Source organism: Hyperolius riggenbachi, chromosome 6, assembly GCF_040937935.1.
Source record: "Hyperolius riggenbachi isolate aHypRig1 chromosome 6, aHypRig1.pri, whole genome shotgun sequence".
In the NCBI taxonomy this organism is placed as follows: Eukaryota; Metazoa; Chordata; class Amphibia; order Anura; family Hyperoliidae; genus Hyperolius; species Hyperolius riggenbachi.
Window position 1 is genome coordinate 204,481,270 of NC_090651.1, and position 17,575 is coordinate 204,498,844.

Here is a 17,575-nt window from a genome sequence, read left to right on the forward strand (position 1 = left end):
GGGCCAACGGCTGCAGCCCTGCCTCTCAGCGCCGTCTATCAGCGGCGCATCGCGCCTCTCCCCCGCCCCTCTCAGCGAACGAAGACTGAGAGGGGCGGGGGAGAGGCGGAGATACGCGCTGACAGACGCGCGTGAGGCAAGGCTGCGGCCATTAGCCCTGCCTGAATGCGGAAGAGATCCCCGTAAAGAACGGAGGGGATTTGGGAGGTAAGGGACCCCCGTTTAGCCGCGGGATAGCGGCGTTTTAGCAGGGGCACACGTGCCCCTGCTGAATATAAGCACTGAAGCGAGATTTATTCTCGCTTCAGTGTCTCTTTAATAAGGAGAATGAGTAAAATAAGGGAGTCCTGCAGAAAACAGAGAAGTAGGCAAAAAAGGAAAGAAAAAAAACAAAAACAATAAGGAACAGACAGAGGTAGGCCAGCCAGAGTATACAGAAGTGGGTGACTAATGGCCCATACACACGGGCTACAGCTGTCGCTGCAACCACGTGGCACGCGCGTGTTGCAGCGACAGGTCGCCCGCGTGTATGACGCGCGCTCCCCAAACCGTCGCTACTCAGAGCTGTCGCCAGGCGATTGGCACGCCCAATCGCCGGCAACAGCTGTCGCCGCAACTTCGCCGCAACTGTCGCTAGTCCGCCGTGTGTATGCGGACTAGCGACAGCAACCCCATACACAATGTATGGAGCTTCCAGCGGGGTGAGGAACCTTCGGCGACAGCTTCCAACCCGCATCTCTGTGCGCCGTGTGTACAGAGGGACCTGGTGACAAGCTGTCGCTGCTTTTTTTTTTTTTTTATTGGGTGACTTGCTGCATTTGTGCCTCGTGAGTACGAGGCTTTAGCATAGCACATCTTGCCAGAATCCTGAGTCATGACCTGACCCTCAGGTCATCTCTATTACAGCATTGATTTTTTTTCTCAAAGTTAAATTTTACTTTAAAGTTGGAAAGAGGTGTTAAAGTGGTCCTTTACAGACAGGTTGTACAGGTTTTCATTGCTTATCCAATTATTATTTTTTAATTCAATAGAGTCATACACCTAGAACAAGTGTGTAGCCAACTGAGTAAGAACACTGCATTCTTTTGCATAGTGAGCAGTGACAAGTGGAATGTTTATTGTTAGTCTATTTATGTAGTGAATAATACAAAGTATCTTGTGTCTGTGTAGTAATGTGTATTTTCTGTTCTTTTCTCAGGATGGAGGGCTGGGGCTGTGTTCCTTACTGTCATGTTCTGCTTAGGAATGCTGTGGTATCTTCATGTGGAGACATACATACCAAGGTAAAATATATACAGCCTCTTCTGATCTATGGGTGGAGAGGGGTGCATAGGGAAAAGGGGGAGTGGGGGGCGATCTACTGTTGGAACAAAAACAGCAGTCAGTCGTTATTGATCTAATCTATCATTTACGACATGGTACACTTGTACTGGTACTAGATTTTGACCTGAGAATCACAATCATCTTGAGTGACAAGTATCTTAAGCTGGCCATTCACTGAACATTTTTTGGGCTCAATTAGACCTTTAATTAGACAAAAAAAAATCTAATTGCAGGAAAAAAATCGTTTTTTTCAGGGCTGTGGAGTTACAGTTGGAGCCGGAGTAATTTTTGAGTACCTGGAGTTGGAGGTTTCATAAACTGAGGTGTCAGATGATTTTTGTAATGACTCCACAGCCCTGGAGGGGTTTTTTTTGTCTTTTTTTTTTTTGAATAAAAAAACTGTTGTATAGTGTATGGCTGGCTTACGCCTGTGTGTAGCTTAACCATTTACCGCCATCCTAACGTATTAAAACGTCATGCTTACCGCTATTAACAGCAACATGACGTTTTAATACGTCGCGCATTCCCGCTGCTGCTACCGCCGTGTGTCCGCCGCTGCCGCCGCCATTACCGTCGGGATCCCGTGCTGGGTGATTGGGGAAGAGGACCGAACAGTCCTCTACCCAATCGCAGTGCCTGGAGTGAATGGACATGACCGCGAACAGCGGCTACGTCCATTCACATAAACAGGAAATGTAACAGTTTAATAAAGTGTAAAAAAAAAAAAAAAAAAAAAAGTGAACACGTCCTATGAGTGTTCACTAGCGCCATCTTGTGGCCAAAAAGTATATTACACCTACAAAATACATACATTTTCAAGTATATACACATCATTAATAAAATTACACTTCCAACCCTCCCCCCCCCCCCCCCCCCCCAAAAAAAAAAAACACTTGTAAAAAAAAAAAAATCAGCTTAAAAAAAATAAATAAATAGTTGCCTTAGGGACTCAGCTTTTTTATTCTATATTTTATGGGGGAAAATTAATTTTAATTTATTACATAGGGGCTTGTAATTATGGCCAGAACAAACAGAAAAATAACCACTTATATTTCAAAATAATATACTGTCGCCATACATTGTGGTAGGGACATAATCTAAACGGTTTAATTATCGGGACCACTGGGCAAATAAAACGTGTTTGTTTTATCCACAGGAGAATGTTTAATTTTAAAACTATAAAGGCTGAACACTGAGAAATAATGATTTTTTTTCTTTTTTTTCTGTTTTTCTCATTAAAATGCATTTAGAATAAAAAAATTCTTAGCAAAATGTACTATCCACAGAAAGCCTAATTGGTGGCGAAAAAAACGAGGTATAGATCATTTTCTTGTGATAAGTAGTAATAAAGTTATTAGGGAATAAAAGGGAGGAGCGCTGACAACTGAAAATTGCTCTGGTCCGTTAGGATAAAAACCCTTGGGGGTGAACTGGTTAAAGGACCACTATTGCAATTTTTTTTTAAAATTTAACATACTTGAATGCATACAAATAATGAATAGGTTTCTTCCAGAGTAAAATGAGGCATACATTACTTTTCTCCTATATTCCCGTCGCTTACAGTAGATAGTAGAAATCTGACAGAACCATTATTCTTTATAAAGACATTACCTAAAATGCATTTATACAAGATGCTGGCCAGTCCCCCTGCCTACTGCACACTTTTTGGGCAGTGGCATGGTGCAACTGCCATTCATTAAGTGCTTTTGAATATAAATAAAACCCGGAGAATCACCCACAGGGAGATGGGCTAGTCCAAAACCTGTCGGTTCTGTCAAACTTTTACAACCTACTGCAAGTGACAGCAACATAAGAGAAAACAAATTTATGAGTCATATTACTCTGGAAGTAGTGTACTTCTTATTTTATGCAGGAGAACAGAGGCGCCAAAATGATAAAAGGAAGCTAAATAAGCTTAAAAAACTAATTCTTGGTAAATAGAGGAGGTAGTGTTGGACTTACCTTCTCCAAGTAGACACACAACGACTGTAGTAAAGACAGTCGTTGTGTGTCGTTGTGTGTCTACTTGGAGGAGGTAAGTCCACCACTACCTCCTCTATTTACCAAGAATTTGTTTTTTAAGCTCATTTAGCTTCCTTTTATCCTTTTGGCGCCTCTGTTCTCCTGCATAATATTGAGTCCACCCGGGCGGAGGGTTGAACCCCCTTTTTCTCATCTACAGAGAGCGACTTCTTATTCCTGAATGGGGTCAGGAAAATCTCCCCTCCTACCTTTACAGTGGTTGCCTAATGGTAACCCTGGTTTGTGAGCATTAATATTTACTCTATCTAGTAACCATTTACCAGTACATATTACACTATTGGGGCTCTTGGTGTTCCTTGTTTGTACTTCTTAAAAATTAGCCTCCACATCCTCTCCCTTCAGGTTCCCTCTAAGCTTGATTGAGATAAAAATGCTTAAAGGGAACCAGAGAGGAACGAGGGGTGAAAAAAGGCAAAGATTTTATACATACCTGGTGCTTCTTCCAGCCCCATAAGCCTGAATCGCTCCCACGCCGCCGTCCTCAGCTTCCTGGATCCGCCGGTACCGGGCCCGTCACTTCCGGCGGACGAGGCCAATTGTCCGCATCACAGGGGCTCCCTCTATACATGTACGCATGCGGCTGCGCAGTAAGCAGCCACATGCGTATCTGTATGGGGAGAGCACCCTGTGATGCGGAGAATTGGCCGCGGCCGACTTGCCGACTCGCGGCAATGACGGGACCCGGTGGCGGCAGATCCAGGCAGCGGAGGACGGCGGCGTGGGAGCGATCCGTGCGTATGGGGCTGGAGGAAGCCCCAGGTATGTATAAAATCTTTGCCTTTTTTCACCCCTCGGTCCTCTCTGGTTCCCTTTAAAGGACAACCGAGGTGACATGTGACATGATGAGATAGACATGTGTATGTATAGTGCCAAGCACAGAAATAACTAGGCCGTGATCCTTTTCTTCCTCTGCTTGAAAGATTTAAACATCAGGTATGCAAGTGACAGTTTCTGAGCGGCTCGGGACTGGGTTGGACTGGGTCGGACTGGGTCAGACTATAGCATAACCCTCACTGATAAGTAATTACAGCCATAAAATACTTTTCTGTCAGTAAATGGCTTCTGAGAGCAGGAAAGAGATAAAAAGGGTCAGTAATTCATAGATTTGAGTTCTAGCATACTTCAATGAAGGTTGCATTGAGCAGAGACAATGAAACAGTAAAAACGTACAAACTAGATCTAAAAATAAAATAAAACTGTGGGATATCTAAAAAAAAGTCATTTTTAGATACCCGCTTTAAACAAGTGTGTATACAAGGCTTTACAGGCTATAATTATAATTATTAGTATCCTACCTAATAAAACCCCTGTGTCTCTGCGTCCCATGTCCGTGTGTGTGTGTTTTTCTGTAGTGCGCGTGTGCAGGGACGCAGAGACACTGAGGGGGAGTGACGTGGCTTGCAGGAGAGGACGGGGCCAAGGGGCGGGCGTGTGCGCACGTGGCGGGCACATGCGCAGTGACATGCAGCGGTAACAAACCTAGAGCCCATTTTTTAAACGGGCTTAGGTCAGCTAGTTGATTTATAAGGCGCCAACATATTCCGTGCCGCTGTACACAGTAAGAAACAAACATGGGGTACATAATAATACAGACAAATGGAATACACCCATATACAAAATACATAATTGGTGACAAAATACAGAATCGATACAAAATACAGAATTGGTAATGACAGTGACAAAAGTAACATGATGAATAAAATGTATAATGAATTTCCAAATCACAAAAGAGAGCCCTGCCCTCGCAAGCTTACAATCAGTGGCGTAACAATAGGCCCTGCAGCCCCTGCTCCCGCGGCCCCCCCCCCCCCCCCTGGGGCCCGCTCGAGGCCGTTTTGTGGGGGCTGGAGGGGTGGCAGCATGAGGGGAAAGCTGTGGCCACAGTCGGCGGGGAGAGGGGAAGTTCCCCCCCTCTCCCTCACCTCGGGGCTATGTATGCGCTGCCCGCTGCCCACACACTGTAGCTAGCTGGAGGGGAGCGCAGAGGGGAGAGCCCCCTCATGCTGCCACCCCTCCAGTCCCCACAAAACGGCCACGAGCGGGCCCCAGGGGGGGGGGGCGCTCTGAAATCCTGCAGGGGGGCCCGGTGGGGCCTAGTTACGCCGCTGCTTACAATCTAAAGATCGGAGGGTTATCTCTACTGTCGTCAACTGCAGTGATTTAACAAGAAGGAAGTGGAAACATTTGAGGAAGAAGACTTGACAGAAACAAAATATATGCAGGGACTGTAAAAAATTAGATAAGATAAAAATACCTTTATATGAAAAAGACATTTAGCATTGAGGTAAATCTGAATGTTTAATTACACACATTGCATACAATGAAGAAATCTCCTATATGACTAGGATACCTTTTTAAATATTTGTCTACTAACAATTTCAGTGAAGAAAGACACATTTTCAACTTAGTTATCGCACTATCACTGCAGAACCACTGTGCTGTGTTTTAGTGAGTGAAAACTGAAAAGAAGCAGTCCTTCTGCTGTGATGTTTCTAGGCAGATATATAAAGCACAGAACTACAGCTCCCAGAAAGTACCGATCTCCTAATTCCTGGAGGATTAGGCAGGCTAACTAATTTGAAGAATTGTACACCACAATCCCTCAGCTTAGTTTTGCTGCATTTGCCTAAGCAATAGGAAAGTGTCAGTAGTATTCAAAATGTGTGAGCTGCTAGGGAGAATTTAAGTGTTTTCAGATTTTTTTGAAAAACAAAAATTTGCTTTCTTAAAACAGAAAGTATTTGGTTGGAGTGAGCTTGAGATGTCTCCCAGTGCATCACTGCTGAATATATGCAAATTAACCATTGTCGTCGTTATGGTGGCCATACATAGTACCATTTTTCATTTTTTTTCCACTAGATAATTTAATTCGATTATTCCGTTAGATCGAATATAAAGATTTTTCCAGCATGTCCGATCTGATTTTTCTCGAAAAAATGGGATAATCGTTCGAATTTCTTGATCGAAAAATAAAATATTTTCAACTTTCATTCGAAATCGATCATTTAGATCGAATAAACGGGATAATCGAACGTTTTTATTGTACCATGTATTGCCACCATTAGAAGCTAAACACACCTTCAGAACTGCTGGAACCCAATGATGTGTCAGCTCGTAATTAGTACAGAGCCATAATAATCCAACATGCATACAGACTATTTCGGATTGGTTGATCCTCATCAGTGCATGGCATGGATTAATTTGGCTCTATGGAGTAGGACTTGAAACACCCAGAGGTACAGACTAACCAAGAAGCTCATGGTGAACCAGAACTCATTGGAGTGTGTGAGGGGCTACAATGGTCCAAAAACCCCCTTACTAAAATGCATGGAAAACAAAAGTTTGCTTTCTTAAAATAGTCTTTGTAAAAGGTCTCAGGATTTTTTTCTACTAATTATTGGTTTTAAATAGTATGCTATTAACTTATTTTACAATACGTATGCATGCTACTTACATGATTTTACAAAGCTTTCATACCTCTATTTTGGGCATGTTACCGCTTATACTGATGTTGCAGATTGCTATATAATTAGTGTAAATAATCTGTTATCACCCCTTGCAGGTCTTACATACAAGTCCGAGCGCTGTGTACACCAGGTGATGTACCTGCCAAAGCAGCTGTACAGATCAGCAAGTGAGTTTACCCACAAGAACAAGTGTACTGTATTGCCCAGTAGAAGGCAGCATTTTATGTTATTCCAGAGCCCATAGAAAACGTCTGAAAAAATGCAGCATTGACAGAAACAGGCTGCTGAGAAATGTCGCCAATTATTTCTGTACATGTTGACCTTCACCCTGCCCCTTCCTTTGGCGCAAGCCTCTTCATTGGTACTTAATTATGAATGATTGCTTCACTGATCATTTGCAAAATCTAGGAACTGCATTTTATGTTTATATTTTCTTTCTAAGAACTTTAGTACTAAGTTGAAACCATATATGCACTTCTTATAAACTATAGTGTATATTGCACTCTACTGTGCTACAGAAGATAATAGCATAGCAAGATACATAAATAATAAAACAATAGCACTTGGAACAGTTTACAGATTTACAAAGCACTTTAAACATTGTTTACCACAACTGTACCTTAGTAGAGGACCATGGGAGAAACATATAAATACTGTTTCTTTTGTCCACAGTTGCTTTTCTGTTATTTATACAACATAAATGGACTACAAAATGTGATAAGCTAGGTGACTGGATTTCATTGATGTTAGTGGGATTCTGCATATTTTCATATGTGTAACTCAAAATCAGAGCTTTCTTTTTTGTTTATACTGTACAGTAGTGACAGTAGAAGTGTAAAATGTTGGTTTTCTTTACAGTTACTCAAGAACTCACCCTGTGTTCCTACAGCTGAGTGATTATTTCTGGGTAAAGAACGAGTCCAAATATGGTCTACCATATGGTACAAAAGGCAGCGGTAAGAGGCAGCAATAACTCTAGCAATGATAAAAAGCCATTCATAAACACTGTATCCACCACACCACTGCAAGAAGAACGTGCTTGCCACTCACTGATTGGTATTTGCTATGATCTTCCCTGGCTTCTGGGACAGAGATATGCTATGTTTTGATTTATTTTTTCCCCCTCTACTACTACTTCCAGTAAAGTTCCTTTTTTAGACTGTTGTCAGATTAGAGGTACATTTATAGACAATAATGAGTTAAAGTGCTATGTTACTTTCATAATCTCTTCAGTTCAGATCTAGTTATCACTATGGATTTTTTGATGAGTTGCCTTAGTTGTATCTGCAGAGACGATTACACGCATAGCTCACACTTATCGCCAGCAAATTGCGTACTTTTTCAAATTCATGCAATTGATGATCCTTAAGAATGTCAAGGCATTCCGCTCTCTGCAGCAAATTACTCATGCAGGTAAATCGGAGCAATAAATGACTCTTAAGGCCCATACACCCGGCATACAAATGTCTGTACAGACAAGTGTTGAGCGACAGTTTGTGCAACGGTTTGTTCGTGTGTACGCTGCAAAAGACAAAGGCTGTCAGCAGACACAGCTATGTTTAAGCGATTTAACTGGTGAATCGCTTGTGACTTTTGTCTCACAAACCGACGCTTAGTCTGTTGGTGTCCTGTCGTGTGTACGAAAGTCTTCTACAGACAGCAGAGTCGCTACCATAGTACTACTACTTTCTGTTGTCACGTGTGTACATCTGTCAAACTCAAATTGTCCCTGCCATAAATATGCTATTGTCTCTTGTCTGTTTGTCGTTGCCTCACAACTACAGACAAATGTATGTCGTGTGTATGGGCCTTTAGTCTGATGGTGTCCCATCGTGTGTTACGGCTGTTTGCCGTCCTCACTTCCCCTGATAATGGCAAACAGCCGAAACTAGTCGGGACAAGAGCGGGCAGCATACACCAGGGTCGCATATAGAGGGTTCTGAGTACCACATTGAGTGGGAAGCGAATACGCTGAAAGGGGGTCCTAAGGGGATTAGGGCCCTCCTGAAGTAAGTGTAACCTCTTGTACCTGGTTTGCCTTTTATCCAGAAAATTAACAAGAATTTTGCATCACCTCTGAGAGCATCCCTGTTTTTATCTTATTGCACCTTGAGTGCATATACAGGTGGTGACACAGTGGAACACACCAGTAAGAAGCATTCAGAAGGACTAACCTGTGCTGTGATTTATTGCATTATTACTAACGATTGGGAAATAAGGATCAACCCTCACACAGCTGCAAAGTTGTTCTACGTGCTACTTATCCAGTTTGAGGGCGCCTCAGCTATACACTTTACATTCTGCAGTATAGATAAGCTTTCACTGCTCAGTCCCAGGCTATTCTCATTCTAACTTCACTCCTCCTTTCTCCCTCATTCATCTTTGTTCCACCCTTCCCTAGTACTGGGTGTTTGTGTCAATCACTGCTCATCACTGCTCATCACTGCTCTGCTCACTGTCGAACAGGACAGCTAAATAGAAAAGTGCAAATGTGGTTAAGCAAATATCTTCTTCCCTTTTTCTGCTTTTCTCCCCCCTCACTTCACTGTCTTGCCCCTTATCTTTCCTTTCTCCCTCTCTACCCCCCCCCCCCCCCCCCAAAAAAAAAAGTAATCACCATGACCTAAACCTGGCCTGGCCATACATTCATTGGTTGTGTGGTTATCAATTAGCTACATCAATAGTAATTTTCGATTTGCAGCAAAACAATAAAATCAACATTATGATCGGACTGAACAGTACATTTTGGGTGATTGGATGTGGTGATAGATTGACAGCCAATAGCGCCGCATTGTATCACACAGTGCAGTGCTGCAGTTTGAAGGATTTTCAATAGATTTTGGAAGTGACACTATGTGGGTAGAAGCAGTCTGCGTTCTTTAACCCCCTCCCCGCTGGGTGTCAGTCTTACCTCGGAGAGTTTCATGGCCAGTGGGATGAGTCCAAGGAGGAAGCAGCCCAGAAACATGCTCTGCAAAACATCATCACCACCAGTGATGCTCTTACGTTACACCGCTGCTAGATTCATGTACATTAGGCCCTACACATGACCCCGCGCACTTTCCTAATGCTAAGCTACCCCCACTTTTTGCAATAGCGCCTGTCTAGAACAATGGCAGCCTCAACAGGGAATTCCAATTTCCGAATGCTAAGGCTCCTGGTCAGTCTTGAACCGAAATTCTGGTTAGTATTAATGGCAGAGCAGCATTCTTTAATCAAGTAAGTAGGACACAGATGAAAAAAGAACACATATTGAAAGAAGTGATGAAGATATAAAAAATGACACTTTGTACCTATTTACTTAGGTGTGTGGAGGCTATTTTTTGTCCACTTATTAAGAAGCCTCATATTCTTTTGCACTCCCTTTATTTTGGTCACTGAAGGTGGGGATGAACTCCTTGTTCATTAAACCCTAGGACCAAGGTACTTTCCAGGGTGTGTGGGGGGATCGGAGGTTTAACATCCTCTTACCCCTAAAAGGTACCTTTCTTCCATTAAAAGCTATGGGGGTTGGGTATTAGTTAACCTTCCTGGCGGTAACCCCGAACGTAGTTCGGGGTAAGCCGCGCAGGAGGTTTTCTCCGGCCCTGCTCGGCGGATTTTCTTAATTTTTTTTTTTTGCTAGACGCTAGCTGCGCCAGCACACCGATCGCCGCCGCCCCGCGCCCGATCGCCGCTATCCGTTGCGGTGCGCGCCCCCCCAGACCCCGAGCACTGCCTGGCCAATCAGTGCCAGGCAGCGCCGAGGGGTGGATCGGGACTCCCAATGACGTCGGTGACGGAAGCCCTCCAGGAAATCCCGTTCTTTGAACGGGATTTCCTGATCGGAGATGGCCGAAGGCGGCCGAAGCGGGCGGGGGGATGCCGCTGAGCAGGGGCCCAGGGCTCGCTACATGATTTAACAAAAAAAAAAAAACTGCCGCGCTGCCTCCTGGCGGAATTTTTCAGACCGCCAGGAGGGTTAAAGAAAACCTGAACTGAAAATTAAAAAGTCAAAATTAACATGCACATGTTATACTTACCTCCGGTGTAGTCTACTCCTCAATCTCTTTCTCCTCTCCCGCATCCTGTTTGTCCACTGTGATCAAGGGAATTCTCCGTCCTCCATTTTGAAAATGGCCACTATCCAATAACAGCTTTCTGGTCAGCACACTGTTAAACTGTAACATCCTCCACTTGAGCCATAGGGAAACATAGACATTACCTGGCACATCAGTTGTCCTCTCAGCTATAACTGACCGCAACTGATATATAACTGACCGCAACTGATACATTTCAGTTCTGACAAAATGTTGTCAGAACTGGAAGGGATCATTGTCAGAAGAAAATGGTGAGTTTCTGAGAGGAACTGATGGCGAGGTAACTGTAATGTTCATTTGAAGTTACCTCATGTGTTTACTTTAAATCATTTTAGTTCAGGTTCCCTTTAGGGAGTGTAGCTCCATATTTGCTGACTCCTGTTATCCTGACCTCCCAACCTGCAGGAGGTTTTAAGGCTTGGGTGAGGAAGCCAAATATTTTCTGTGACAAAAGAACGAAATCCATGTATACAAAGCAACATTGTACATTTCATGCAGCATTTTCTGTCTCATCAATGCACAGTCAGGATTTTTAATGATTGCAGGGTGATGCCACCCTATGTGGCATTAGTAAATGACCCCCAATGTGTTTTTGTCTTTCAGAGGACCTGTTAATGAAGTTCCTGGCTCTTACAAACCGTTACCATGTGCCACAAGAGATTGACAGGTAAAACTTTTTGTGCTTGTTGCTGTAAACTTTTTTAGGGCTGCAAAAACAGCAAAATCTTCAGTAACCTTCATCTGTGGTATCCACTTTTAAAACTAGATCCCCTTAAAACATTCCTGCATTGGATCACTGTGAATTGAACTGCAGATAAGGCTGCATTGTATTTTGCATTTCCACATCAGCAGCACCATCTAGCTTCCCTAGATAAACAATTCTGAGTCCCTGAAGTCAAAGCCAGGTTGAGGCAAAGGCGAGAGAGGCTCCAGCCTCAGGACGCAGTGTAGGAGGGGGCGCACAACTCACTCAGCTATCATTCCCCTATTGTGTTTGAAGCAGAGAGAAATAAGAAAAGGGGATACATGGCAGTTACTGAAAGCCAGATAACTAGAGATTAAGGTGCTGGGGCACCTCTCAAATAGCAATCGTGTGTGATGGCTGGGGTGGGAGGGGTGCACTTTGGTGTCTCAGCCTTGGTTGCTGGAGGACCTTGTCCCGGCTCTGCCTGAAGTCAGATAAATATCTGACATCAAACTTAGACAGTGGAAGTATGGTGAGAGCTGAAATGTGCATCACTGAGTTACTTTGCCACAACGTGCAGCTAAATTCAGAGATCCTGAATTGTGATGGACCAGTCACAGCAATGCAAACCGGCTCACAAACCAGGCTCATATGGGAGGGTAGCCTCAGCCAAGCCATTTCAGACAGCCAGCACCCACAGGCAGTATGAACATCTTGACAGCCAGCATAGTACAGTCAGCTAGCACAATAAAGAGCCAGCTAGGGTAGTTAGGCAGCCAGCTCCAGCATTCTCCAATTGCAAGGCCAGTCCATCACCCTTCACCTGTTAGACCAGTGCAACAAGCCAGCAAGAACAGGCCTTTACCAGCAATCACTTTGGAAAGCCAGGTCAGTAGCAGCAACCAGCATTAGCCAGCTTGGCCAAGGCAGAAGCAGTAACCAGCCAAAAGTGCTAGCAGTCATACAGTAAAAACAAGCAAGTACAAACATACTTCTAGGAATACCGGGCCACTAGTAGCATGTTAGTACCAGCACTAGTGAATGCCTGCAGAACAACACCAGTAACCGCATAGTACGAGACATACTTAAAAGGTGATACCACCAGCCAACTAGCACAGCCAGCAATTCCAGATTCTCACCAGCATTCAGCCAGCAATACCTCTCCAGAACTAGCAGTCAACAATGCCAGGGCAGTACAAATACTGTAACTAGCACATGCCGAGAAGAGCCAAACCAACACCAGCAATGCAAGACCTGCACCAGTAGCTGGTGCCATGGCAGGCCAAAACAATTAGCTGGTGCAGAAATACCAAGTTAGCTTGCCACGCAGGTAATGTCAGCCAATAAGACCAGACAGTCAGTCTTGCAAACTAGACCATCATGGACAGATCACTTTACACCCAGGTTCTTTTTAATACTTATATTTATATATTTTTTTACTTTTAACATATGAGGACGCATGTGCAGCGTCCCGGCCTCCACGCCGTCTCCCTCTCTGCACGGAGCGAGCCTCCGCTTTTCCCCACAGCCAGCTTGGTACTCCATCCTCCGCAGGCACTAACCTCTGGGCACACTCTGACCGGCATCTGCCGCTACACTGAATCTCAGCACATTTTTCTATGGAGACGTAAGCAGCCCCACGGGCATGACTTTTATTTATGTATGTGGACTGTCACTAACAGCTGATACTGTGCGAGCTGTATTGCACTGAGTGCTGCCACAGAGCACACAATTATCTTGGAACTGGAACTGTGACAGATGCTTTGCTGGGCTATAATAACTGCATGTGCTGCAATGACTCTGCTTATCAGTGTTCTTTGGTGTGCTATAGACGGTGTTATCTATGCCTGCTAGTGCCTCATAACAGAATGAGTGATTAATATGCCTGCTTCTTATGTGGACTTTATAATCAAGAGGCTGAATTAAGCTACCTGCTGTGACTGCATTGCACTTTCCTGGCTGGACATTCTCCTTTTCTGCACTAATCTGCTTGCTACCTTATCAAAGGATACTGGCTATATGATGATTAATACTACATTCAGAATCGGTTGAAATATATATTTTTTTCTGGACCTATTTTTGCTGACTGGACGTCCAGTGTTTTTTTCGGTCATGCAGATGCGCATGCTTCACTGTTATATATAACAAGTGTCTGAGCTCTGACATTTTGTGGCTAGCCTGAATACCAGATATATAAGGGGAATTGCAAGGGGAGGGGGGGCCCGTGTTGGGGGAGAGGGTTTGGGGAGCTGGGTCGCACATTTTTAATACTATTTTTTATAATTATGTAAAGGATTAATAATAAAGATTTTGCATGTTTATTCTAATTTGAGGTTTGTAGATTTTGTTCAATCGGGTCATACCCACCTTCATATTTATCTCACCATGTTTTGCTTACTTTTAACATAAGATGTGTGTCACTGTCACCTCCATGATTCATGCTGTCCCTTCCTCCATGCCATTTCCTTTCGCTGTTAATGTCACTTTCTTCGTCATGCTGCCTCCTTAACATTTGCAATACCCCCTTCGTGACATCAGTCCACATGGAAGCTGCAGGAGTTTTCCACCCTCAACCACAACCATCAACTCCACCTCCATTATGCAGCAGCATGATTACCTGTTCTGCATTATAGTACCTTGCTCCACTTGACTGCCTGCTGATGCCTCTTCACTACCCACTCTACATAACCAACTATTCCAACTTGATTTAGACTCAAGTGAAAAAGTTATTTGCTGTGAGAAGTGAAGATCCGGCAGCTGGTGATAATGTGGCTCATTAAGTCTGTGTACTGGTGGTGCAGCCACTAATACCGTGGCAGGTCCAAACAGTGGCAAAAGCAGAATTGGGGTGAACTGAACAGAACACTTGGTGAAAGGATATACTGTAGTTATCCTTTCACCAGAGACTCCCTTAATGGATGATGTTGACAAAGGTGTAATCCCTAAAACTGCACTCTACTTCCATAGACTAGGTGTGACATCAATGATTGTTACCACAGGCTGACCCAAACTGCGTGACACTAGGCTGTAGATGTGAGAATGGAGGGAGTAGCTGCAATTAGCGTCAGTTATCCTCCCTGTGGCAGATTTCACTCTGCATTTCAAGTCTCCTTATGTCACCTGGCAAGATCTCACAAATGCTCCCACCTACTCACGTTTCACCTATTCTCCAAGTCTCACTATCTGCCCCCCCAAATTCTATCAGCTAATAGCTTCCAAAGAATTGTATTTAGCCTCATATCATCTCACCCTCACCTATCCTCTCATTAAGCAGAAATTACGCCTATGTGTAATTACGCATTGTAATTTGCAATTACACATTGTAATCCGTAATTTCTGGGAAAATTGTAATTAATGTCACATGTAACTGTAATAATTCGTAATTTCGCATAATTTTTTGTGCAATTTTTGCATAATTTTGTGCCGAATTTAGCGGTTAATAGCAAAGTCCCCATACATTCTTTTGCTGACAAAATGTCTACATATGTTAAAGAAAATTGAAAATTGCGCAAAAGGTGGATCAGCGCAACACCAGGCCGCCTCCGAATGGCCTCCATCAGAGATGCGCTGAGCCCCCCCCAGGAACTACAAACGCACCTTGAACCCAAACAGAAGCTCTGCATATACACCAAAAGCATGGCTGTTAAGTGGGAGCAGCTGACCAAAAACGAATTACATTAGTACATAGCAAGGAAATGAGCAGCGCTACTTAAAAACAGACTAGTGCCTACCTGCAAAAGAGTGCAAGCCCCACTTGTGGGGTCGAATACACACCGAGCATACACATAACCTGTCTACCACTAGAGGAGGATGTTGGTTTCCATTAACAGCTTGCATGCAACCTATTAAGTACTTGTCCCTCCCACTGCGAATAAGTCAATCCTCCATGGGAGGGGCCTAACACTAACTAAATCCTAACCTATGTATATGCATAGCCTGGGTGCGGCTAATGAAATAAAATCGAAAATTGAAAATTGCGCAAAAGGTGGATCAGCGCAACACCAGGCCGCCTCCGAATGGCCTCCATCAGAGATGCGCTGAGCCCCCCCAGGAACTACAAACGCACCTTGAACCCAAACAGAAGCTCTGCATATACACCAAAAGCATGGCTGTTAAGTGGGAGCAGCTGACCAAAAACGAATTACATTAGTACATAGCAAGGAAATGAGCAGCGCTACTTAAAAACAGACTAGTGCCTACCTGCAAAAGAGTGCAAGCCCCACTTGTGGGGTCGAATACACACCGAGCATACACATAACCTGTCTACCACTAGAGGAGGATGTTGGTTTCCATTAACAGCTTGCATGCAACCTATTAAGTACTTGTCCCTCCCACTGCGAAGAAGTCAATCCTCCATGGGAGGGGCCTAACACTAACTAAATCCTAACCTATGTATATGCATAGCCTGGGTGCGGCTAATCAAATAAAATTGAAAATTGCGCAAAAGGTGGATCAGCGCAACACCAGGCCGCCTCCGAATGGCCTCCATCAGAGATGCGCTGAGCCCCCCCAGGAACTACAAACGCACCTTGAACCCAAACAGAAGCTCTGCATATACACCAAAAGCATGGCTGTTAAGTGGGAGCAGCTGACCAAAAACGAATTACATTAGTACATAGCAAGGAAATGAGCAGCGCTACTTAAAAACAGACTAGTGCCTACCTGCAAAAGAGTGCAAGCCCCACTTGTGGGGTCGAATACACACCGAGCATACACATAACCTGTCTACCACTAGAGGAGGATGTTGGTTTCCATTAACAGCTTGCATGCAACCTATTAAGTACTTGTCCCTCCCACTGCGAAGAAGTCAATCCTCCATGGGAGGGGCCTAACACTAACTAAATCCTAACCTATGTATATGCATAGCCTGGGTGCGGCTAATGAAATAAAATCGAAAATTGAAAATTGCGCAAAAGGTGGATCAGCGCAACACCAGGCCGCCTCCGAATGGCCTCCATCAGAGATGCGCTGAGCCTCCCCAGGAACTACAAACGCACCTTGAACCCAAACAGAAGCTCTGCATATACACCAAAAGCATGGCTGTTAAGTGGGAGCAGCTGACCAAAAACGAATTACATTAGTACATAGCAAGGAAATGAGCAGCGCTACTTAAAAACAGACTAGTGCCTACCTGCAAAAGAGTGCAAGCCCCACTTGTGGGGTCGAATACACACCGAGCATACACATAACCTGTCTACCACTAGAGGAGGATGTTGGTTTCCATTAACAGCTTGCATGCAACCTATTAAGTACTTGTCCCTCCCACTGCGAAGAAGTCAATCCTCCATGGGAGGGGCCTAACACTAACTAAATCCTAACCTATGTATATGCATAGCCTGGGTGCGGCTAATCAAATAAAATCGAAAATTGAAAATTGCGCAAAAGGTGGATCAGCGCAACACCAGGCCGCCTCCGAATGGCCTCCATCAGAGATGCGCTGAGCCCCCCCAGGAACTACAAACGCACCTTGAACCCAAACAGAAGCTCTGCATATACACCAAAAGCATGGCTGTTAAGTGGGAGCAGCTGACCAAAAACGAATTACATTAGTACATAGCAAGGAAATGAGCAGCGCTACTTAAAAACAGACTAGTGCCTACCTGCAAAAGAGTGCAAGCCCCACTTGTGGGGTCGAATACACACCGAGCATACACATAACCTGTCTACCACTAGAGGAGGATGTTGGTTTCCATTAACAGCTTGCATGCAACCTATTAAGTACTTGTCCCTCCCACTGCGAAGAAGTCAATCCTCCATGGGAGGGGCCTAACACTAACTAACTAACTAACCATGGAGGATTGACTTCTTCGCAGTGGGAGGGACAAGTACTTAATAGGTTGCATGCAAGCTGTTAATGGAAACCAACATCCTCCTCTAGTGGTAGACAGGTTATGTGTATGCTCGGTGTGTATTCGACCCCACAAGTGGGGCTTGCACTCTTTTGCAGGTAGGCACTAGTCTGTTTTTAAGTAGCGCTG

General features: G+C 44.2%; 1 protein-coding gene across 10 annotated transcripts in view; it reads left to right on the top strand.

Annotated features, from left to right (window-relative positions):
• Positions 1-17,575, top strand: part of LOC137521286 (CMP-N-acetylneuraminate-beta-galactosamide-alpha-2,3-sialyltransferase 4-like) — a 696,719-nt gene that overhangs the window by 642,148 nt on the left and 36,996 nt on the right. For all 10 annotated transcript variants that reach the window (XM_068240323.1, XM_068240331.1, XM_068240332.1 and 7 more), the window contains 4 exons: positions 1,199-1,283; positions 6,929-7,000; positions 7,692-7,789; positions 11,516-11,579. In XM_068240323.1, coding sequence (XP_068096424.1) covers positions 1,199-1,283; positions 6,929-7,000; positions 7,692-7,789; positions 11,516-11,579 — 319 coding nt within the window. The remainder of the gene's footprint in view (positions 1-1,198; positions 1,284-6,928; positions 7,001-7,691; positions 7,790-11,515; positions 11,580-17,575) is intronic.